The sequence below is a fragment of the Miniopterus schreibersii genome (assembly GCF_964146895.1).
Source record: "Miniopterus schreibersii genome assembly, chromosome: X".
Taxonomy (NCBI): Eukaryota; Metazoa; Chordata; class Mammalia; order Chiroptera; family Miniopteridae; genus Miniopterus; species Miniopterus schreibersii.
Window position 1 is genome coordinate 54,411,172 of NC_138104.1, and position 24,892 is coordinate 54,436,063.

Genomic DNA, 24,892 nt, shown 5'->3' on the forward strand with positions numbered 1-24,892 from the left:
ACAGAAAAGGTCAAGATGTAAAATGTTCCCACTTCTGAATCTGTATATTATGCTATATCTGTATCTTATAGCCCCTTGCTTGGTACTATTCACTTAGTCAACATCTTGTGTGTACACAGAGTCTTGGGTATTGGAACGGTAACTCTAAGACAGCAACTTTGAGGTAAGAATGAAGTCCAATGTACTAAAATACCCACTGTCCCATTTCCGCTTTTTCCTATTCCCTCAGTCATTGTTGTTTTGAGGTCTCTCCTGACACAGCTCAAGGGTGATTTGAGGCTAGATATTGCGGCCAAATTCCAGCACATTGGGCCTCATTTTGCCTACCTTATGAGGTCCTGTTCTCTGGAGGTCACTGGATTGGCAGGAAGCCTAGGGTAACACCAAGTCTAGGTGGGTAACCTTGCCCATTGCCTCCCTCTGGGGTACTTGCCTTACTTGTTCTTGCCTTCAGGGCCTTCCTGTCCCATTGTCAATCCTAAAATAGATTTCCTCCCTGACTCCCTAGTGAGATTTTATTTACAAAGTTGCTCCCCAGGCCTGGTCCTCATTCAAATTGTTTAGCTAGCAAAATGACTGTCTGGCCTCCTCTTCCCCGGTAATTGACCCCTGTGCTCAGGAAAGGCCCAGAGGTGTCAAAGACTGATAAGGCTTAATATATTACCCATTCCATGGGGATTTGCATATTTGACAATTCTATTTTTAGTCTCTCTTCCCCCGAATAGTATAAGTAGTATGTCAGCATCGTAGAACATGTAGAACACTCATAAGATCACCATCCCAAAACTAAGCCTAACAAACACTCGGACATGATTCCAGTCATCTCTCTGTGCATAGCTTTTACAAAATTGAGTTCATGCAATCTTGGTGCTTACTCTTCCTCATTTAACATTACTGAAGTATTTCTCTGGGCATGAAATACTCTTCATAAACATTTTATATGATCATATAACAAATACTATCTTGTGTCTGTACCATATAGATTACTTAAGTAAACTGTACGATAATTTTAAAAAATCTTTGTTTTTTTAAAAATTTATCTGTATTTTTGAAAGTATTACAGATGTCCTCTTTTTTCCTCATTGACCCCTTCTATCCCCCCCCTGCCCCCCCCCAAGGCCTTCACCACACTATTGTCTGTGTCCATAGGTCATGCATATATAAATATAAGTTATTTGGTTAATTTCTTCCCAAATTTGGTTATTTGATTAACCCACCCACCCCTGACATCCCTCAGAAAATGATCAGTCTGTCCCATGCTTCCATGTCTCTGGATCTATTTTGTTCATCACTTTATTACGTTCATTATATTCCACATATAAGTGAGATCATGTGATACTTGTCTTTCTCTGAATGGCTTATTTCACTCAGCACAATACTTTCCAGGTCCCTCCATGCTGTCTTAAAGGGTAAAGGATCCTTCTTTTTTATAGCTGTGTAGTATTCCATAGTGTAAATGTCCCACAGCTTTTTTATCTACTCACCTACTGATGGGCATTGGGCTGTTTCCAGATCTTAGCTATTGTAAATTGCACTGCTATGGACAAAGGGGTGCAAATATTCTTTCTGATTTGTGTTTCAGGTTTCTTAGGATATATCCCTAGAAGTGGGATCACTGGATCAAATGGCAGTTCCATAAATCCATCTGATGTAGTGTGTCATTTAGAGTCACTGTTTCCTTGTTGAGTTTTTGTTTGGAAGATCTATCCAGTGAAGTCAGTGGGGTGCTGAATTGCCTACTATGACTGTATTCCTGTCGACCTCTCCCTTAAAGTCCTCCAGAAGTTTTTTTTATATATTTAGGTGCTCCTATACTGGGTGCATATATGTCTACCAGGCTTATATCCTGTTGTTGGATCGATTCCTTTAGGATTGTGTAGTGACCTTTCTTGTATTTTATTATAGCCTTCATTTTGAAGTCTGTTTTGTCAGATATGAGTATTGCTATCCCACCCTTTTGTTTTTGTTTCCATTTGCATGGAAATTTTTTCCATCCCTTCACTCTCATCCTGTGTGAGACTTTTGTTCTGAGTTTGGTCTCTTGTAGACAATATATATTTGGATCATGTTTTCCAATTCATTCAGCTACCCTATGTCTTTTGATTGGAGCATTTTATCCATTTACATGTAAGGTTAAAATTGATAGGTATTTATTGCCATTTTAATTCTTTATGCCTATGTTTCTCTCTATTTCTTATTACAGCAGTCCCTTTAACATTCCTTGCAATGCTGGTTTGGTGCTCATAAACTCCTTTAGCCTTTTTTTGGTGGGGGGGGGAGGGGGAAGCTGTTTATTTTACCATCTATTTTGAATGATAGCCTTGCTGGATAGAGTAGTCTTGGTTTCAGATCCTTGCTTTTCATTGCTTTGAGTACTTCATGCTCAATTCCCTTCTGGCCTGTAGAGTTTCTAATGAGAAATCAGCTGACAGCCTTATGGGAACTCCTTTATAGGTAATAGATTGCTTTTCTCTTGTTGCCTTGAAGACTCTCTCTTTGTCTTGAATTTTTGGCATTTTAATTATGTGACTGTGTGTGGTCCTCTTTGGGTTCTTCTTGGTTGGGACTCTCTGTGCCTCTTGAACTTGTGTGACTTTTTCCTTGACCAGGTTAGGGAAGTTTTCTGCCATTATTTCTTCCAACAGGTTCTCTATCTCTTGCTTATTCTTTTCCCCTTCTGGCATTCCTATGATGGGAATATTGTTACATTTCATGTTGTCCTACAGCTCCCTTAAGCTGTCCTGCTTTTAAATTGTTTTTTTCTTTTTCGTTCTCCGAGTGCTTTTTTACTACCTGTCTTCTAATTTACTGATCCTATCCTCGACTTCCTGTAATCTGCTGTTAATCTCTTCTAATGTATTCTTTATTTCTGCTGTTATTCTTAATTTCCTTCATAGTTTCCATATAGTTTCTCATGCTGTTGAACATCCTTACAATCAGTATTTTGAATTCTATATCTGATAGATTGCTTACCTTCATTTCATTGATCTCTTCTTCTGGAGAATTCTCTTCTTTAATTTGGGGCTTGTTTTTTGTCTCTCCATTTTGGCTGCCTGTTTGGGTTTGTTTCTATACATTAGGTAGATTTTCTAGGACTCTCAGTCTTTCTGGTTGGTCTCTGGTGCAGGTCAATGTCAGACATTGTTTGTTGCTGGCCTTGAGTACCCTGTTTGGAGCCTTCAGCAACTCCCAGCTTGTGGATCCCTGTGTTGAGGCCAGATGTGTTTGGAAAGGAAAAAGATGTGCACCTAGGTCTGCTTTTCCAAGCCCCAGGTCCTGAAGCCAACCAGGCAAAGACTCATACCATCCAGAGATCCGCCTTTGCCTGCAGGCTGATTGACTTCAGACTTTTAATGAGCCTCAGGCTCCAGACCACAGACAGGCATAAACTCGACAGGGTGGGGCAGTTGCTTCCCCCACCCCAGGCAAAAGTTGCCTAGATGGCTAAGGTCTGCCTGAAAAAGATGTCCTCTGCAGTCTGGGGCAATGACTCAGCACAGGAATCCCAGTTCTCTCCTCAGAGCCCCCAACACTGGATTCTCCTCACACAGCTCTAGTCCACTCTTCTCTCCCTCTGCCAAGGTGTGTGGTTGCAAAAGAAACCTTGTGCATTGGCCCTTTAAGAGGGTGCCTGCATTTTTAGGCCTATCTCCCTGGTGGACAGAAACACTCCCTGCTGCTTTTTGCAGCCAGATGTTATGTGGGCACCTTAGTTCTGGTGCTCTTGGCTGGGGAGCCCAGCTTGAGGTTTAGACCCCAGAGTTCTCAGTGGGAACCTCCACAGCTGAGATGTCCATCCAGACCTTCAGCTGCTGCCTGTGGGAGCCCAGCGGGCTCTCTTGTGCCTCTGCACTTCCTCCCAGTCTCTCTGTGGCCTCCACTTTTTCTCCTTGGTTATGAGGGTGCTCTCCAGCTAGTCTTCAGTTGATTAATCAGGTTGTTTTTCTATATTTTAGTTGTAATTCCAGTTTGGTGCTAGGAGAGTCAGTGTCGCTTCCATTTAATCTGCCACCATTTTGGAATTTCCCTGAATTCTTTTAATGGGATACATTTTATATTTTTATGTAAGAGGTGTTTAGCATATTGGTTTAAATTCATGGCTTGGACTTAGATCTAAATTCAAACCATGTCTTTCTCTCTAGTAATATGACTTTAGACAAATATCTACTTCTTCACCCTCAGTGTGGAGATGATACTCTCTACTTCACAGGGTGATTATTGATACTAAATTGGGTGGTATATATGAAGTGCATACTGACTAGTAAGTCTCCATACATGAAAGCTTCTGCTTATTGTTGCTGTTACTACTATTATCACCCGAAAACTACCAAGTTTTCAATCAGAGGAACAAATCTGTACTAATGAAATTTCAGCTATTAGTGACTTGGGCTAGGGGATCTGTTCACTATGAAAGCCTGTGTGTGGCTACCTATTCTTTGGTTTTGCTTTGTTTTTTAATCTGGGCTTCTCTCTGTTCCTTTTCCCTCTGCTGACTTTGCTTTGGTAGCGCCTCTATGATACCCACACCTACTTCTGCTGAGGCTTCTTTCCTGTCTTGTACCTAAGGACACCAATGAGACATAAATATAAGAAATGTTAACAATGCAATTTAGTATATAGAACAATAGACGTCAGTACCAAAATGGTCCTTGGATATCATCTAGTGTAATTGACTGACCTCCACCCCCATTCCTGTCCTAGAAGAGATGAGGGTAACTAAGGTCCAGGAAGGGAATAAGACATCCCTTCCAAGGTTGGAACTCAATGTTCTTTATCCTGTCCTTAATTTGGCTTTGCAATGACCAGTGCTTCAGATAATCCAGGCTGTAAATCAGAAGTGTAAAGAGGACTCTGCGGACTTGGGGCGGGCTAGGATGGGTGGGGAAGGCTTCCTGAAAGAAATACTGTCAGCACTTGCTTCCTCTTTATGGTAAGCTGATTTTCATTCATTTTCTCCATGGTAAGCATTGCTTTGTTACTGTGGGTTTTTTTAACCTTTAGTAGTAAGCTGGTTGTAAGAAAGGGCTGGGCTATTATTTGTTTGCTCTAATATTCTCCTTCCCTTGCCACTAGTATCTAATTTGCTCAGGTTCTTATCACTTGGTTCCCTCTTCTGTGGTTGAACAGAGACACTTGTCTCAGCCTATGCTGAGCATCGACCCAGACAACTAACTTGCCTCCTTTGATCGTATCCTAGATCAATGTACGTGTGACCACCATGGATGCAGAACTGGAGTTTGCCATTCAGCCCAACACCACCGGCAAGCAGTTGTTTGACCAGGTAAGGGACACACTTGTTGCCCATAAGCCTCTTTTACTTCTCCCAATTGCTTCCACCACAGTACTTGCTTCTTGGGAATTTCTTTTCCTACTCTTGCCTCTAAGATAGGTCAAGACAAAGGCTGACCCGAGCCTTAATAAAAAAATAAAAAGGCAAAGTTTAACTTTGGCGCCTGGCTGGGCATGGCTCAGTGGTTGAGCATTGACCTAGGATCCAGGAGATCACGGTTTGATTCCCGGTCAGGGCATATGCCTTGGTTGCGGCTTGATCCCCAGTTGGAGGCTTGCAGGAGGCAGCCGATCAGTGACAACTCTCTCATCATTGATGTTTCAACTCTCTCTCCTTTCCTCTCTCTGAAATCAATAAAGATATATTTAAAAAATAAATACAGACAAAAGGATGGCGGCGTAGGTAACCTCAGTACCCCCCACCTCCCACAACCACGTCAAAATTACAACTAAAATACAGAACCACCATCACTCAGAACCTCCTGAAATCTAGCTGAACAGAAGCCCTACAAGGAGGGAACTGAAGGAGCAACGAGACCAGTAGGAGGGGTAGAGATGAGGGCGGATCAGGGCTGAATCCCACAGACATGGCCACGGTCCCATACCCAGGTGCCGCAGTTTAAAACCTGGAGGGACATCTCAGCAGTGGAGGTTTCCTGGAGCAGTGAGGGGTCCCAGGCCCACAACAGGCCCCCCAGCCCAGGGTTCTGGGGCCAGGAAGAGAAGTCCCCACAACTTCGGGCTGTGAAAACCAGCGGGGACTGGAGCTGAGGGACATGGAAGCTGTGGGAGTCCCAGGCAGCTCCTGTTAAAGGGCCAGCACACAGAGTCACTTAGAGGCACTCCCTCTGAGCTACAGCGCTGAGCAGCAGTTTTAAAGGAACCTGGGACATTCGGGGAGGAACTACCTTGCCTGAAATCAGGGAGAGGTGGAGGAGCAGTTTTCTCACAGATAGAAGAGCTGACAGAGGCCATTGCTCCTTTGGTGTGCCCTCCCCTCACAAAGCCAGCAGGCAGGCACCATATTTGAATCTCCAGCACCTGACTCACACTTTTAGCCCCACCCTGGTGCTTCCCCGAGGCCCTGCCCCTCCCTGCTTGCAAGCTCATCCAAGCCATTTCCAGTGGCTTTTCTATGCCAGTGGCTTCTCTAGCTTCATGCTTAGGGCTTTCCTAAAATTTCTCAAACAAGCAGCAGCTGGCCTCAGCATGCCCCATATGTATTCATAAGTGGCCCCAGGCCTGGGACTAGTGGCAGCCAGCATTGGTTCATAGCTTGGCCTCTCCTGGACACCTCCAAGCCCAGCACAAGTAGCAGCCAACTACGCTTTGCTGTGTAGCTCATGCTTGGTGGCTCTGGGCAAGGCACACGCAGAGGCTGACTTTGCACCTCCCAGGAGGCTCCAGAGACTGCACCCGGTGGTCAGACTCGGCCATGATGGATTAAACCCTACCACATCCATGAGTGACACACTCAAGGGGTGTACTCTGTGAATACTAATGCTCTACTGAAGTAAATCCTGCTCTACAGGGGTATCTCCAGCACAGCAGCTGTTTGGCTGTAGTTGCAGCTGGTCCTCATAGCTGATTGGCCTGGTGGTCAGTTCCACCCAGTGATGCCAACAGCAAGCAAGGTTCAACCACAACGGGACAGTGCACACAGTCACACAGGGGCGCCCCTAGATGGCCCAGCTCAGGTGACTAGGAAGGCTCAGCCACTGGACCCTACAGGACAACTACTACACAAAGCCACTCTACAAATTCCAGGAGACATAGCAGCTCTACCCAATACAGAGAAACAAACACCTGGAAGCAGCCAAAATGTAGAGATAAAGAAACATGTCACAAAGGAAAGAAGAGAATAAATCTCCAGAAAAGCAACTAAATGAAATAGAGACAAGCAAGCTACTAGGTACAGAGTTCAGAATAATGGTAATAAGGATGCTCAAGGATCTTACTAAGACTATTAAGGAAACTAGTGAGCTCATCAATGACATAATAAAGTACCAATCAGAAATGAAGGCTATACAGACTGAAATGAAGAATAATTTACAGGGAATCAACAGTTGAGTAGAGGACGCTGAGAATCAAATTGCTGAATTTGGAATGTGAGGAAAAAAACATCGAACCAGAAGAGCAAAAAGAAAAATGTCCAGAAATATGAAGATAAGGTAAGGAGTCTTTGGGATAACTTCAGGCTTCCTAATATTCACATTATAGGGGTACCAGAAGAAGAAAGAGAGCAAGAAAAAATAATTACAGAAAACTTCCCCTACCCAGGGAAAGAAATAGACTTACAAGTCCAGGAAGCACAGAGGGTTCCGAACAAGAGGAACCCAAAGAGGCCCACACCAAGACACATAATAATTTAAATGCCAAAAGTTAAAGCCGAAGAGAGAATCTTAAAAGCAGCAAGAGAAAATAGTTAGTTACCTACAAGGGAGCACCCATACAACTGTCAGCTGATTTCTCAACAGAAACTTTGCAGGTCAGAAGGGAGTGGCAAGAAATTTTCAAAGTGATGAAAAGCAAGAACCTACAACTAAGATTACTCTACCCAGCAAAGCTATCATTTAGAACTGAAGGTCAGATAAAGAGCTTCACAGATAAGAAAAAGCTAAAGGAGTTCATCACCACCTGACCAGTACTACATGAAATGTTGAAGGGTCTTCTTTAAGAAGCTAATGAACAAAAGAATCCAACAAACTAAATAGATCCAGAGATGTAGAAGCATGCAACAGATGGTCATATTTCATAGGGAAGAGGGAAGTGGGTGGAGGGTGGGAAAAGATTAACCAAAGAAGTTATATGCATATGTGCCTAACCCAAGGACAGAGACAATAATGGAGTGAAGGCCTGGGGAGGGGGTGGGAGCAAGGTGGAGGGGGTCAGTGGGGGGAAAAAATGATATACTTGTAATACTTTCAACAATAAAGATAAATTAAAAATAAAATAAATAAAATTTTTAAAAGTTTAACTTTGGCTACCTTGGATGGCTCTGATTAATTCTATCCTTGATCATGAACATGGCAGAACAGAGAAGCAAGTGGGGTGTTATTCTGTGTTAGATGCTCTAAAAACTAGGGGAGAGAGTTTTTTTGGGGGGTACTGGGTGAAATAGGTGAAGGGATGAAGAAGTAGAAATTGGTAGTTACAAAATAGTCACAGGATTGTAAATCACAGCATAAGGAACAGAGTCAATAATATTGTTGTAACTATGTGTGGTGCCAGGTGGGTACTTGAAATATCAGGGGAACATTTTGTAAATTATATGACTGTCTAACCACTATGTTGTACACCTGAAACTAATACAAAATAATATTGAATGTAAACTATAATTGAAAAATAAATTAAGAAAATAAATATGTTAGCACATGGTGCCTTTCTCTCAACTCTGAAAAATGTAAGTGATCTCTTTTCCATTTTAATGATGAGGCTCAGAAATTAAATAACTTAATTGCATCCAGCTGGTATCTGGCTGGGATTTACACCCCACATTGTTGTCACTGCATCATATGGCTTCTGTCACATTTTCTTTGTTGTTGTTTTCTAGTACACAGAAACTAACTTATTGTCCCTGAAGTTGTATGCTCTATGTACATTTCCCTCAAAGGATTATTACAACTTAGGACACCCTTGAAGATGATGAATACAATAGGAGGGTGTTTCATGTCCTGTAGTCATGCCATGAAGGTGATATTGATGTGGTTATTCCTGTCTCCAACCCAAGAGGTATCCCTTCACTGCAAATCATTATTATCAGAAGGAATGTGCTATATAATAGCCAGGTGGGGGCCACAGAATCTTTCAGCATTCAAATAAGTCTCCAGGGGCCAAGGGAATGTCCCATCTGTGACCAGACTTTCAGGAGTGAAAAGTGGTTCCCATTTCCAGTGGCTGGGATTCCTCCAGATAGGCTATTCCTTTTTCCCACTAGCCTCTGGTAAGGTGGGGGCCTGACATTGTCCAGGATGTTAGGACCACACATTACCTTGATGGGTTTTCCAGGCACTCTTGCTTCCCTTTCTTCTTTGCCCTCAAAGTCCCTCTACAGTCTGAGAACTTCCCTAGAGTTGGGAATGGGAAGGAAGAAAGACAAAATAGGTTATATTTAAATGAGATAATTCTATTTCTATGAATACTTCTGACTGGTGGGGAGAAAGACAAGGAGAGGATGGCAATGTGAAAAGGCTGTTTTCTATCCAGATCTCCTTTAAAAGGAAGGAAGGAATGACTAGAAATCTGAAGAAAACTTGGTTGGGCATGCCCCTCTAAGTCCCTGACGTCACACGGTAGACTGAGAAAATTGTTTATGGCTAACACAGATAAGACATGTTTGTCCAGGGCTTACTGTGTGCCGGGTACTGTGACAGGCACTTTGTGTACCATATCATTTGACTATCACAAAGCCCTTGAGTATAGAAATTAGTACTGGCCCCATTTTACAGATGAGGGAACAGAATATTTATTTTCCTAGCTAGGCCTTGTGAAAATTTTGAACCTCTCCTGGTTGGTATTTTCATCCAAAAACAAAGTTGGTCTAATACTTAACTCAGGCTTTTTGAGGTTATGAAAGAGTATATTATTTATATCTCACTTGTTACCCAAAAAACTTGTTATAGTGTTTTATAATGATAAACAAAATTCAAAATATAAATTAGAAATAGGTGAAAGTGACAATAAAAAAATACAAATAGGGATGCAAACATTTTAAAAAATTATTTATTGATTGATTTTAGAGGGAGGGAGGGAGAGAGAGAAGGAGGAGGAGGAAGAGGAGGAGGAAAAAAGGAAGAGAGAAGGAAGAAAGAAGAAAGAAGACGAGAAGGAGGAGGAGAGGAAGAAGAAGAGAGACAGATTGATTTGTTGTTCCACTTATTTATGCATTCATTGGTTGATTCTTGTATGTGCCCTTACTGGGGATCAAACCTGCAACCTTGGTGTGTTGGGACAACGCTCTAACTAGCTGATCTACCCAGTCAGGGCCAAGAAGCAAGTGTTATGTGAAGCATCCAGCATTTAGTAAAGATATAATAAATGATAGCTTCCAAATGCCATCCTACTTCTTGTCTTGTTAATTACATTGAGCTGAGAGATAGGCTTGAAGATCCTCTGAGTGTCTAACTTTGAATTTAGCTGGAACTTGCTTCTTCTCTGGAGTTTGTTTTGTTTTGAATAGTGAAGGGTAATCATTAATACTTAATTTGTGAAAGTATAAACTAATCAGAGGAACTGTAGTAAACACACATTTACTACAATTAAAGTAATATACTGACATTCACATAGCTCACAAGTGATTACAGTGCTAGTCTGGAATGACTAAATGCATATTGATTATATTAAGGCTTTGCATTTCTGTTTGTATGCAGGTTTTCTATTGGAGAGCTTTTAAAGGAACAGCCTGGTGAAATTGAAAGGGCACTGGATAGAAAGTTAGAAATATTGGGCCCTAGGGCTGGCTGTACTGCTAATTCTTTTTAAAAATATATATATATCTTTATTGATTTCAGAGAGAAGAAAGGAGAGGGAGAGAGAGAGAGATAGAAACATCAATGATGGGAGAGTCATTGATTGGGCCCACAACCGGGGCATATGCCCCGACCGGGAATCGAACCCCGATCGCCTGGATCCTAGGTCGACACTCAACCACTGAGCCACGCCCGACCGGGCCTGTACTGCTAATTCTTTTGATACCTTACACAAACCTTTTCCTTCTTTGGGCCTCAGCTTACCCATCTGTACAATGTCTAACTGATCTCTCAAGTCTGGTTATCTTTCAAAAATTTATCTCCAGCATTTGTTTCTGTATTCCATATCTCTTTCCCATTTCTAACCCACTGTTTGGAGTTCATATGACTCCTTTCTGTAACAGGGAAATGCCTCACTTGAGTAGGGATAGCAGTTGGCATATGTGTGGGGGAGGGGAAGCTACCATGATGGGGAACATTTCCTCTTCGACAGGCTTCTTAATGTCTCTAGGACAAAAGGGAGAAAGTGTCCATACGCTATAAAAGCTGTTTAGCCCTTTGCTTCAGAAAGCAATATCATTCTCGCCTGGCCGGGCGTGGCTCAGCGGTTGAGCGTTGACCTAGGATCCAGGCGATCAGGGTTTGATTCCTGGTCAGGGCACATGCCCAGGTTGTGGGCTCAATCAATGACTCTCTCATCATTGATGTTTCTATCTCTCTCTCTCCCTCTCCTTTCCTCTCTCTGACATCAATAAAGATATATTTAAAAAAGAAAAAAAAAGAAAGCAATATCATTCTGGACAGCAGCTATAGAGGGGAGAGTATTAGCTAGTGTGGATTTTATGGTGCAGCTGGGAACCAGAGGCTTCTTCAGACTTTACTCAGACTCCTATCCAGAGCCTTGGTTTTACACCCTACCCCTCTCAAACCTACCCTAGCTGCCCTCAACACTGGGGACTTTGTTCATTTGCATTGGAGGGGGATAGCTGTAGAGGGTGAAGAAGGCATAATTTAGAGCCTAGGGCAGGAAAGTCCTTGAACAAAGAAGTTTATTAATTTCAGAAGGCCACAAGGCCTAGTAATTCTTCATTAGTGTTGGTTTGGTCTACGTACTGTGGGTGTGGTTCTGAGGGAAGCCCAGATGGTAAGGACCCCTGGCCAGATTGGTATGCTAGTTCTGAAAGCTATTACTTCCCAAAAATAGCCAATGCAAGACTTGAATCTTTCATATTGGTTGAAGAAAGGAAAGGCAGAAAACCAGGAAGTTCATGACTTTCCATTTCGAAGATCAGTGTTGTTTTAAGAAATAATCATTTATTGAGCACCTATTATGGAGTAGCCCTGGCTATGTGCTTTAATTCTCACAATGATCCTTCCTATGATAAGTAAAAAACCACTATGTCATTTAGTCAGTAAGTTGTGATATGGAGTTCCAAAAATAAAGCTTTGACTGCAATACTATGCTTTTCCCCACTGCACTACTCTGCTTAGGGTAAATGAGGCTGTTTGGCTTGGAGAACACTCAAGAGGAGATGGTGTTTTGTGTTGGGGTCTCTGAGGGGCTGCCATAGGAAGGAGGGAGCAGTCATTCTGTGAGATCAGAAGGAACCCCATAGGTGAAAACTACAGGGAAACTCTGGCTGGTGTGACTCAGTTGGTTGGAGCTTTGTCCCATAAACCAAAAAGTGGTGGGTTCGATTTCCTGTCAGAGCACATACCCAGATTGCAGTTTCCATCCTTGGTCAGGGTGCATGTGGAAGGCAACTGATTGATGTTTCTCTCTCACATCTCTCTCTCTCTCTCTCTCTCTCTCTCTCTCTCTTTCTCTTTCTCTCTCTCTCTTTCTCTTACCCCCTCTTGTCCCTCCCTATCTCTAAAATCTTTAAAAAAATCTACAGGGAAAAAGATTTGAACTCAGAGAAAGAATTGAGCGTCTGGCACTTTTGGGGTCAAGGCAAGTCTACAGGAATCCACAGAAGTATGTGTTCACAGAAGTAAAGCTGTTGGGGGATATAATCTCTTTCCCCTAAATTGATGAGGCATAAAGGAGGAAGTTCATTCTGTCTGGCCTTTGAGACTATCATTCAGGGAGACCCTCCCTGTGGAACTGGGCCTAGGAGGAAGGAGCTGGATTCCTTGGGAGGAGTTGACAAAAGCTCTGGGGCCATCCTGGAACCAAGCAATTATCTGCCTGATGACCAGAGAGGAAGCCAACTGGAGAGGAAGCACCCTTGTTGGTACCAGCAAAAAATAACGGGCAATTGTGGGAAGCCATAGCTTGAGGAGGCCCAAGGACTGGTTGGAAATGGAATTGAGGCCCATAGTTCCTCCACTTTACCTTTGTTTCTTCTTATGAGTGTGCTCACAGGCAAGGAGGGGAGAGAATACGTTTTACAACAGCGTTGTGTCACTACCCTCTACTTCGAAAGCCTGGGGTTCTTCAGATGGTTCTTGATTTCCTAGGTGACACTACGGGGCAGTGCCGCCACCATAAATTTCACTTTGAAAAACCTCTTCTTGGCTGCTTCCCAGCCAGGGGCTGTAGCTCTACCTCTAATCTAACTTTACCTGCCCCCTTCCCTCAAGATTTTGAGCTCTTAAAAAGAGGTGAAATCTCAGAGCATCCATTCATTCATCTATTTATTGATTGATGGTCTACTGTGTCTCAGGGAGGATTTCTAGATCCATCAAACACCATCTCTACCCTTAAGGAAAGTACATGCAACTCTCCTCCCACATAGAATGAAATAAACACCTTTGAGGCTCAGGTTGTATATAGAGGTGGTGTATTGAACATGAGACTTGGTGTTGGTCTTGGGTTCAAATTCTGTCCCTCCATTTCAGTGATTTTTCAACCTTTTTTATCTCATGGCACACATTCGCTAATTATTAAAATGCTGTGGCACACCAAAAAAATATACTATATTTTTTTGCCAGTCTGACAGAAAAGAGGCATAGTTTTACTTCATTCACACTGCACGGCTATTGTATTGGCTGTTGTCTTTTTTTAAATTTGGCAATCTAAGGGAAAAAAGGTCAGTGCCCCTGACCAAATAGTCAGGTAGTACATGTTTTAAAAATTCTTGCAGCACAATGGTTGAAAATTGCTGCTCTATTTAGCTGTGTGAACTTGGATGGCTCATTTAACCCCTTAGGATTTTGTTTTCCTCAGTAAAATGGTAATCACACTAATCTCAGAGGTTTTTGTGGTTTTATTTAATCCCCAAATAAGTAAAGTTCCTGGTGCAGAGCAGGAATTCTAATGTTGGTTATTCTTATTAAGGGCTAAATAAGTAGGTGGATATTTCCCTGGAAATTCAGATAAGGCAGCCATGAAATCAGGTAGCTTTTCTGCCTCAATAAAGTCCTTAAGATTTATGAACTCTGCATTGAAGAGAGCAGCCCTTTCTTTTCCTTGCATTTTATTTTATGAAATAGTTGATATCTATTACTACAATTGTAGTGTCTGTCTTATAGATGATGAACTGAGGCTTAGCGAGGGAAAAAGACCTGTTTAAGGTCAGATAGCTAGGAAGTATTATGGTGCCTTGAATCAAGCCATATACCATTTCCAGTTTCCCGGTGCCTTTTGTCAGCTGTGTTCTCTGTGACCTTCCTCTTCTTTGCCTGTTCCCATTGTGAGGGGAGGAAATTTGGTACCTAAACTTGAACTCTTGCTGAATGTGTTCTGTGCTATAGAGCAGGTGGCCCCTTGAGCACAGGCAGTGTGGAGTACTAGAAGTAGCAATGGTAGCAGCCCCTCCTGGAACTTTACAGTTGTACATTGATTTGCTTTTAGATGGGAGCCTGATGTAACTGCTGCCAAGCCTATAATAGGATCTCATTGGGACTCAGGTGTTTTGGCATTGACTCAGTTTTGTGCATAATTCCTCTTGAGGCTTCAACTTTGCTTTCTGATCCTGTTCTGGGCTCCTGAAGTGGCTGATTATATCACTAGTTTATTTACTCAGATAGATGCATTGGGTATATAGGGAGGAGGTACTCAGGGCTTCAGAAAGGGGACCTGATCGCCCCTTTCCTCCACAGACCTCAAGTATAGGCAGCCTTCACATGCAAAAGGGAGGCAAAAGGGGGTTCTTTCTTATATCCAAATGCTTCTGGTAATTAGGGAAGATTTTCTCTTCCCCTCACTGAGTACCAGTTTTCCAGTTTATGCTGCTTGAAACCTAAAGTGCTCCAGAGTCTTTTTTTTTTTTTTTTTTGATTTATATTGTGGAGCTGAATAGAATCCACAGCCCATGTCTTACAAACTGAAGTCCTAGTCCCTCTAAGGTATATATGGAAGGTTCTAGGAGGTACACACTGCTGTGGGATGAATGGGATCTAGAATCTGGGAATACCAATTTTCCTTGTAGATGTTATCTATTTCATTATTAAAACATAGTTATTTAAACAGTAGAATGTAAAATTTACACAAGTGATTAAAACTAAACCTGAGGCTTCAAAGAAATTCTGGCTTGTAGCCATCTACTTGTATCACCCTCCCTGCCCCCATGCTCCCTCCTTGCGGACCCTGGGTATATACATCCATTATTTTAATGCTGCTTAAGAATTTATTGCATGGCATCTTTGAGAAATACTAGCTCGTGCCAGATGAGCTGGCAGTCTGGGGTCAAAAGGAGTCAAGAAAGAATTTTTTCCTCAGGGGTGGAGCCATTTCTCAGAGCAGAAGGGTAGGATCCTAGTCACAGATATTGTTCCTGAAACCAGAATCTAGATACGTTCTCTCCCATTAGAAAATAAGGTTTCTCTTTCCTCTGGAGTGGGTGTCTCACTTGGAAGCAAAACTGGAAGCAAGCAAATCTTGGCCTCATTTCCAAGTTTTAAGATTTCCTTATAGCCTGGGGTACAGGGATCATCTCTTTTATCCTTTGTTATTTTTTCAGTCTCAATTCTGATTTCAGACCATATTCTCTCTCTCCCCTTCACACACACACCCTTACTTCCTCACTTTGGAACTTCAGTAGGCTAAGAAACATTGCTCATCAACTCTCCAAGTGCTGGAGCCTAAGGAAGTGGAAAATTTATATGCATCTGATTTCTCTATGTTTATAAGAGAAGACACAGTGCTTAGAGAGATTAAAATTCTCTACTGATTCCGAAATCTATTTTTTATAGCACTTTAGCTATTACTTCATAGAACTTTTCCTCAAAGATACTGCAGATCCTGGAACTATTTTGGCACCCATAATCTGCCTCTCATCACACTTTTACCCATCTCACTAATGAACCAGACAACTTGGTGCAGAAAGAGGCTAAAGAGTTCACTCCTTGGACCTCTGGGACTGGTTGTGTAGTCTGTGCTTGCTGCACTCCTTTTTAGTTCTGAGGTCCCTGAGCTTCTACAGTGGGGCTGTTGACACAGGCAAAGACCAGTTGTTGCTCTACCAGCTCTGTTCCCAGTCTGCTCCTCCCCCCCCCCCCACCCCTACCTAGTATCCTGGCCCTATTTGTTGATCTTCAGCATCTTTGGTGGGTTTCTTTCTCTCCTGGGGCTGAATTGTTCCTTGGAACTTACTTCTTCTCACTGATTGTATCTGAACACACTATTCTGCAACCCTGGAGAAAAGCATTAGAACTGTTAATCGTTCCCTATCTTATACCTAGGGTGAGATAAGAGGTGCTTTAAACAATCTTTCTTGTCTACACACTATCCCTCTATCTTCTGCAAAAAAAATAGCCAATAGCACATTTCATTATATGAACATTTTGTATTCTCTATCTAAAACCGGCTGGCAATTCTTACTTATTGACTTAGACTCAGGGACTCACCTTGCCATTGAATCCTGGAAGTCTTTTGATCTTTCCTCATACCCCCACCCCCAATTTATCTTTTCTAAACATGTTCTTAGTTACCTAGTTGAATCCTGGGAAGTCTTTTTAATTTTTCCTCATATACCTCTACCCCCAATTTATCTTTTCTAAACATGTTCCTAGTTACATGTTCCTAGTCAGCAAGAGGTAGATGGGAAATGGGATTGTATTTCTTAGTCATTTACAAAAACCTAATTAAAAGAATGATAAAGCTCAAGAGAAGAAAAAGGTCATTTAAGCCATACCACTTGTAGTAGATGGGAAGCAGGATAGATGGAGAAGCTGAGGCCGGAGAGGGAAATGTGCTGCCTTAATCACACACAGCAAAGTGGAGAGAGAAGTGAGACTTTCAGGTTTCCTGATACCTGATTTAAGATGTGAAAGGTAAGGTCATCAACCTTTACTGCCCCAGTGAGCAGCAAAGGTTGATGGGGCATTGAAGGTTGATGGCTTGGGAATATGACTTCTCCCCAAAGTGGTTGCTGACTGAACCTAGTGGGAAAGCCAGAAACCATATCTAGATGAAGGTGGTCAAATTTCATTATCTGGCTAGGATATCTGGACTAAAAGAGAAACAAAGCAGTTAGTCACTTGAGAATCCTAGGGCTCCTAAGTTCCTATGAGCCTTTGGCACTAGGAGAAAGCATACTAGAGAAGAAACGGTACAGGTTTTGGAGTCATACACATCAGGATTCTCGTCTAGGCTCTATGGTTTTAGAAAGATGGCCTCTCTAAACCCCAGCTTTTTCATTTATAAAATGGAGATAATAGCTATATCAGAGTTTTTTAGTGTTCAGTACTTGGCACATAATAGGTAATTAATACATATGAGCTACTTTTTTCCTTGGGGCTTCTGAAGCTCTAGATTGTGAGCTCTGAGAGTGACTGTGGGGCCTGGCAATGGATGCATAGTAGAAACTTTGTGGATACAGTGGAGGGGTGTGTGTGTGTGTGTGTGTGAGTTTTGAGGGGAGATAGTGATTTCTTCACAGGGAAGGACATCAGCAACACTGTGCCCTTGTTCCCTCTATCTCCAAGCAAATTTCTTCATCTCACCCCTCCACCTCTACTGCCTCTCACCCTTCCCCTGCCCCCACCAAAAAAATAAAAGATAAAGAAGACTGCCTGGTGCCAGCATGACCTCATTAGGATGTGGCTCAGCTTCATTGCCTTCATCCTCAGTGATAGGCATGCTGGGGTGCAGCTGCCAGCCAGAGCCATTAACATGCTAATGTCAGGAACTGGAAAACAGATCCCATCTGTCTTCTGGCTGACCTCCCTTTCCTTCCCACTGCTCAGCCAAGAGGCCCAGAACAGCAGGGGGCTCCTCAGCTACTACACTGAGGTACTCACCCTGTTTCCACCCTCATTCCCACTCTTTTTTTTTTTTTTAAATATATCTTTATTGACTTCAGAGAGAGGAAAGGAGAGGGGGTGAGAGAGAGACAGAAACATCAATGATGAGAGAGTCACTGGGGATCGAGCCCGCAACCCGGGCATGCGCCCTGACTGGGGATACAACCTCAATCTCCTGGATCCTAGGTCGATGCTCAACTGCTGAGCCATGCCCGGCCAGGCTCCACTCTTAAACTGTGTGAATGGTAACAGAAATCATGACTTGGCTCTAATCAGTGTTGCAAAGAAGCATCTCACCCCCCAGACACAGCACAGCTTTTGAGTGTATAGATACTACAGTCCCTACACTGTCTCCTCAAACATTCTTGGGGCATTGTAAATGGAACTCATTCTGAAGGGTGTGGGCATTATTCTTAGTTGCTAAAGATAGAAGAGCAATGCAGGGGAACAAGATGCAGGAGTTAAGCCAACAATGCCTACCTTCAGTTTTTAATCCATCCTGGGAGTGGGAAGCTGCATGGCATAATAGAGGGAGGGAAATGATAGCACTAGATTTGAATAGGTTTGGAGTCAAACAGATTTGGCTCTGCCACTGACTGAACCTTTACTTTTCTGAACTTTACTGTCACTATCTGTAAAATGGGCCTAATTGCAATTATGTCATAGGGCTCTTGTGAAAATTAAAGGAGATAATAGATACAAAGTTATTGGTGTATGGTAGTGCTCATAAGTAATAGATGCATTCCCTACCTCAGAAGTACTTTGTGCAAAGAGATGCTGACATCACTTCTTGACTGCTGCTCAAGTGTATTTTCTTGCCAGACCCTGGGCACCTTATGTCCTCTAAGGTTAGGGACCAAGTGGGCTCGACTTCTGTGTTCTCTGTGTCTGGTACAGGCTAGGCATTCAATCAGTGGTTGTTTTGTGTTTTCTCTTTCAGGTGGTGAAAACTATTGGCCTGAGGGAAGTTTGGTTCTTTGGTCTGCAATACCAGGACACTAAGGGTTTCTCCACTTGGCTGAAACTCAATAAGAAGGTAACTGCTTACACCACTCTTGGGTTTGGAATTCATTCCTTTTCCAGATCTTGCTGGAGGGAAGGGGTAACATATGCTAGCTGGAAAATCTAGGACACCTAGGTCTGTGTTTTTCACCGGGTAGTCTGTTGACCACTCTATCAGAATAAGGGTTGAGGACTCAGCCAAGGTAAAGCTCTTGTTCTTTTTCCACTTTGACTTCTCACAGCAAGAATCGCCAGGGTCCAAGGAGGAAGGTATCTTTCCCTTCCAACTGGGAGCTCTGTCTTGAACTTTGACTTGTTTTTAGACCATAATTATTAGTGGTTCTTCAGGAGGAGATTGGTATCCTTTTTTTGTTTTCAAAGTCAAGGGCTTTAGGAGATTTGTTAAAAAGAAAGTCACATACTCTTGAACTGGAATCTCAGAGGTCTCATAACCTTATCTCTCCCTCAACCTGTTAACTGATGCCTGAATTCTATATAGATGTTCTTTCTTCGTTTTCTATATCAATTGATCTCCAAATGGGATGATCTGAGTATAGGTCCCTTCAAGCTCTCCACCTCCAAGTAGCATCTCTGCAGGAACATGGTAGTCCTTCACCTCAATATCCTCAAATAGTCTGCCTTTGTCCTTCGAGGTCTCCATTCTCTCTTGTGGCTTGTTTCTCTGATTGTGTCTAGGGGATAGGTCTCAACTTCTGCTGGCAGTGTCTTGTTTTCCCAAAGACTGGAAACTTTTGCTGGACAACCGTGGAAACTTTAAGAGCCAATTTCAGGTTTTAAAAGGCAGACTAGTTTGTTCTCTTACCCAATTCCCAGGCCTTAGTCATGCATCCTGGTCTTTGCTAATTTATGGAGTTGGGAAAGCCTTAAAAGAGGAGCTTTCTTAGGCTTCCCCTTAGAATTTGCAGGCATTTGGATATATTGTCAGATGGTGGTAGCTTTGGGGCTTATGACCATCTTCATTTCAGGAAAAAATCCCCATCAGAAAACAATTGTGGATATGGGATTGGGTACTCAATAAAAATAATGTGTTTCTCTTCCGAATTACCAGGAGAGATGCCCCCTGGCTCTTCAGGGTTACCCAAATTTATGACCTTTCAGTGTCTTCTCCTCATCCTACAGCCACTCTCTGACCCCAAAGTCTATTTTCTGAGAGCCCATAAATCCTTGCTGCTCCCAGGTGACTGCCCAGGATGTGCGGAAGGAAAGCCCCCTGCTCTTCAAGTTCCGGGCTAAGTTCTACCCTGAGGATGTATCTGAGGAGTTGATCCAGGATATCACACAGCGCCTGTTCTTCCTGCAAGTGAAGGAGGGCATTCTCAATGATGATATTTACTGCCCACCTGAGACTGCTGTGCTGCTGGCATCCTATGCTGTCCAGTCCAAGTATGGCGACTTCAATAAGGAAGTCCACAAGTCAGGCTACTTGGCAGGAGACAAGTTGCTTCCACAGAGGTAAGGTTGTGTCTGGCTGTTTGCCCTAGCCAGAGGGCCCATGGCCCAAGGCTGACCAATTTGTATTACACAGGGGCTGTCAGATCTGTTTCTCCCCACTAGGGTCTGTCTGAATGTTATGGTAGTCAGAGAGACATATTTGCATATGGTACCATACCCTGTTGCTGTTTCCCAGGCTCTCAAAATAAAAAGCTCCACCCTATCTGTTTGCCTGATTACAGAACTCCATTACCTGAATACAGGTTCTTATATTGAGAACTAGAGATAGATTGATTTTCTGTTCTCCCTGATTCCACTTTTTCTCAATTCTTTTCACTAATTTAGACCTCTTATAACAGAGGTTCACAGGGGGAGAGAGAAATATGCAAGTCAGGGACATGGTAGCTCAAACAGTCTTTTAATATTGATAACCAGTGTCCAGAGCTTTCTGTTTTTGTAAACTTCAAAGCTGAATGCTCTAAAACATTCATTATTTTTGTTTTAGCATCACAACAACACACAAATAAGGCAGGCATTATTCTTGTTTCCTGGCTAAGGAACCGGCGGTGCAGAGGTATTCACTCTGATTTGCCGGATTCTCACAGCTCATTTGAAGCAGAGCTGGACCTGGAACCCTAGTTTCTTGATTTTTTAATCCTGGGTTTTTCCCCCCACTGTATTCAATGGCCATTTTCATATGCTTTTTTTTTTTCATTGGAAGGAAAAGTTCTGCTTTATTCTGGGAGCCTCTGTCCCATTGGAACTGTGGCATATGTACAGCTCACCTGAAGGTATTAGAGATAGTGGTTGTGCCCTGGGATTCCACCTGAGTTCCTGCCATGATGTCTGAGATGGTATATTTGAAACAAGTCTTGTTTATGATCTAGTACATCTGAGAGGTTGAGCCTGTTAGTTTTTTTCAAAGCCATTTGGGCTCAGTTCTCTCTTCTATAGCCACAAGTTGTAATCTCATCCCTGAGCAATATTCTTACAAACACAAACTGTTGATTCCACAAGGATCTAGAAAACAGTGTGCTTGCCTCTGTGAGGCCCATCCCTACTCATAGCCCCACAAATCAGCACAGACTCTTGATACATTACTGCTCTGCTTGGGGACCACAGCACATTATTGGATTTTCTGGTTAAAGGTATGAAGGAAAGTGTTCCCATTGTTTTTATTGGTCACTTACTCTCATCTTTTCTACCTCTCAGGCAGTTCCCTATGTCTAATTAATACCTTCTGCTATAATTTCAGTCTGCTTCCAGTGTAACCTCAGTGGGCTGACTCTATAACCTCTTTGCATCAGCCCCTTAGAGAGATAAGTGCGCTTTCTTTAACCCCTGCAATTTGGGCTTAGTGCTTTGAACTATTCACTACCCATTGTCTTTCTAGGGTCCTGGAGCAACACAAGCTCAACAAGGACCAGTGGGAGGAACGAATCCAGGTGTGGCATGAGGAGCATCGGGGCATGCTCAGGTAAGCATGACCTAGCAACTGTGGGCTTCCACTGCCCTTGCAGGGAGAATAAGATTGGCTCTGGGGAGATAAGAGACAGAAGACAAGGAACACTGGAGAATGTTGGGGAGAGAGAGAGGGGAATGCACTGCACAGGGTAATTTAGAGATAGAAGGCTAATCAGAACCAGTATAAAGCTATATTATTTTGTGAATGATAGCAACTGATAGCCCAAATAGTTTTGACCATAATTAAATGGAGGAGCCCTTGGGATCCTTAGGGAGCATCTGGGTCACCAGGGGCTCCTCCTCAAGAAAGAAAATGGGAATGAGCTCTCTCTTGGCAAACCACGTGGGGACTCTCTAGTTGAGGAACAAATCTTGTCATTTTGCCATCACCATCTGGGGTCAGCTAAGAACTTGCCTGTAAAAGAGGCTTTTATGACAGCTAATATGCTAGAAGATAATGGAGGTCAGCCCACCCTTATTTTTCTTGGGAACTTCAGACCTCAGGCTTCATATTGTGCTCTGTTCACCATCATCTGCTTACCTTCCATCCCCTTTCCCACCCCTCATGGCAATATACTTGTCAGATGTGCAGAGCAGATAGGCTTTCTCTCTCCCTAGGTCTGAGTCACAGGTTTCCCTCTGTAACCCCCCACCCTTTTGTTTAGGGAGGATGCTGTCCTGGAGTATCTGAAGATTGCTCAAGACCTGGAGATGTATGGTGTGAACTACTTCAGCATCAAAAACAAGAAAGGCTCAGAGCTGTGGCTGGGGGTGGATGCTCTGGGTCTCAACATCTATGAGCAGAATGACAGGTATACCTCAGAGGTCTCTTAGATTATTTGGGCCACTCTGGCACTTAGAGCTCACCAGAGGGTAAGCCTGTACCTTCTGGGTTCCACCTGGGTAGTTCTTTTTCTACCTAGTTTAGACCAGCCCAGATAATTATATAACCTCTCTCAGGCTTTTAAATCTTGCATTGACTAGACTTGCACTATTCACTATGGTAGCACTGGCTACATTTGGCTACTGAGCACTTGAAATGTGGCTACTCTGAACTGAGATGTGCTATATAAGTATAAACTACACACCAGACTTTGAAGACTTAGTATGAAAAGCAGAATGTAAAATGTCTCAATATTTTTTTAAATATTGATTTGCATGTGTGAATGATAGTATTTTAGATATACTGTGCTAAATGAACTGTTATAATAAATAGTTAATTTCACCTATTTCTTTTTACTTAATTTTATGTGGCTACTAGAAAATTTAAAATTACGTGTGGCTCTTATTATATTTCTGTTGGATAACACTGGCCTAGAACCTGCTTTGTCATGATTTGTAATTAATCCAACCCCTGTATGATGATTAAGTGCCTTTTGGCCTATAAACTCTCTTGCTACAACCTTATCTCAGTTGCTTATTTGTTCCCCTTGATCTGCTTTTGATGAGTATGCTGATCAATAGATTATTGTTCCAGTAACTTCTGAATCTTGCAGCTCATTTTTTACTTTCTTTCCACTTTTACAACCTTGGGTGGAAGAGTCCCAGTTAAATAGGACTGGGGATTCTGTGAGAGATGGTTACATCCATGCCACACACAAAAATACAATAAAACAAATATGAGAGATTGGGACAAAGAGTAATGTGTTGGTTGTAGTATCAGGAGGTCCTTTGTGCCGCCTCAATGCTGGCAAACTGGCCTGGTGGCATGTGATGACACAGGCTGAGCTGGCAATGAATCTACCTCCTGAAAAGAAAACTTGGTGGTGGTGGAGGGCAAGGCACCAACCCTCTATGTCCTTCTTGTTTTGCGCTTGTTCTGATGTCCTTGGTCTCCATTTCCACAGACTGACTCCCAAAATAGGCTTCCCATGGAGTGAAATCAGGAACATCTCTTTCAATGACAAGAAATTTGTTATCAAGCCCATTGACAAAAAAGCCCCGGTAAGTGATTCTTCCCAATGGCCAAGACAAGTACTTGCCAAGGCCTGGATAATGCTAGAAGCAATCATGTTATTGTAGTTTTCTCTCCCTTTTCAGTGTGTGTGTATGTGTGTATACATGTACATACAGGAGACACAAAAGGTGATTGGTGATGGAAAGGGATGTTGATGCCAAGATGTGGTTAGGAGGCATCCTGTGCCTTGTGCCATCCTACTACCTATGTCTGAGGAGAAGCATGGGTGAGGGAGAGCCACAGGCAGTCTAAGTCACTGTCTTCTGCTGCCCTGGAGCTCTGGGGTAGAAACAGAGAGTGCATCCTATGTTATCTTTTAAAGCCTGTAGGCCTCAGAAAGTGGAAACTATTCATATATAGGTGGGACAAAAGTAGGCTTACAGTTGTTCATATGAAAAATAATACAATAATTAATAATAATTCAAGAATAAACTCTTTGTTTTACGTACTCACAACTGCAAACCTACTTTTGTCCCATCCTGTACTTGATGATTTATCTTTAATTGTGGAGAATGGACACAGCCAGGAGAAGTACAGATCCAAAGATGATCCTTCAAACTTGCTTTTTGGTATAACTTTGCTGCTGTCCTCTCAAGACTTCTCTCCAGAGCAACCCAAGAATAAGAAAGTGCTTTAGGTCCAGTCATTTCTCTAACATGCTTGTCACACACTTCTCAGCTACTTGGTTGCCTGTGCCTGACAAGACTGGAAAGCTGGTGAATGGGAACAAGATAGAAAACTGAGATGAGGGTCTCCCCTTCTGGTATACCTTGTGTTCAATAAAGGCCAGTTGCCATGCTGAGCCAGATCCTTCTCATGAAGCCTCAACTACTCTCCAGCCTTGAGGTCTCTGAACTTATCCTGCTAGGCACTTTATATGCAGTATGTTGTCTCCTTAAACCCTCAACAACATTGTTAAGTAGATAGTAACATACTTATTTTATAACTGATGAAATTGAGGCCAGAGAGATGGAGTGATTTGCCCAGGATCATACAGCTAAAAATGGTAGAGCTGCAATTTATACCTAGGTCATTTGACCTCTAGAGCTTTTGCTCCTTTCACTGAACA

The 24,892-nt window shown here is 42.7% G+C and overlaps 1 protein-coding gene across 4 annotated transcripts in view; it reads left to right on the forward strand.

Moving 5' to 3' along the window:
- The window catches only part of MSN (moesin), a 136,031-nt gene that overhangs the window by 102,094 nt on the left and 9,045 nt on the right, over positions 1-24,892 (forward strand). For 2 of the 4 annotated variants that reach the window (XM_081125558.1, XM_081125560.1), the window contains 6 exons: positions 5,198-5,281; positions 18,889-18,984; positions 20,149-20,423; positions 21,796-21,879; positions 22,532-22,678; positions 23,714-23,810. In XM_081125558.1, coding sequence (XP_080981684.1) covers positions 5,198-5,281; positions 18,889-18,984; positions 20,149-20,423; positions 21,796-21,879; positions 22,532-22,678; positions 23,714-23,810 — 783 coding nt within the window. The remainder of the gene's footprint in view (positions 1-5,197; positions 5,282-18,888; positions 18,985-20,148; positions 20,424-21,795; positions 21,880-22,531; positions 22,679-23,713; positions 23,811-24,892) is intronic. The other 2 variants (XM_081125559.1, XM_081125561.1) reach the window with 1 other exon arrangement.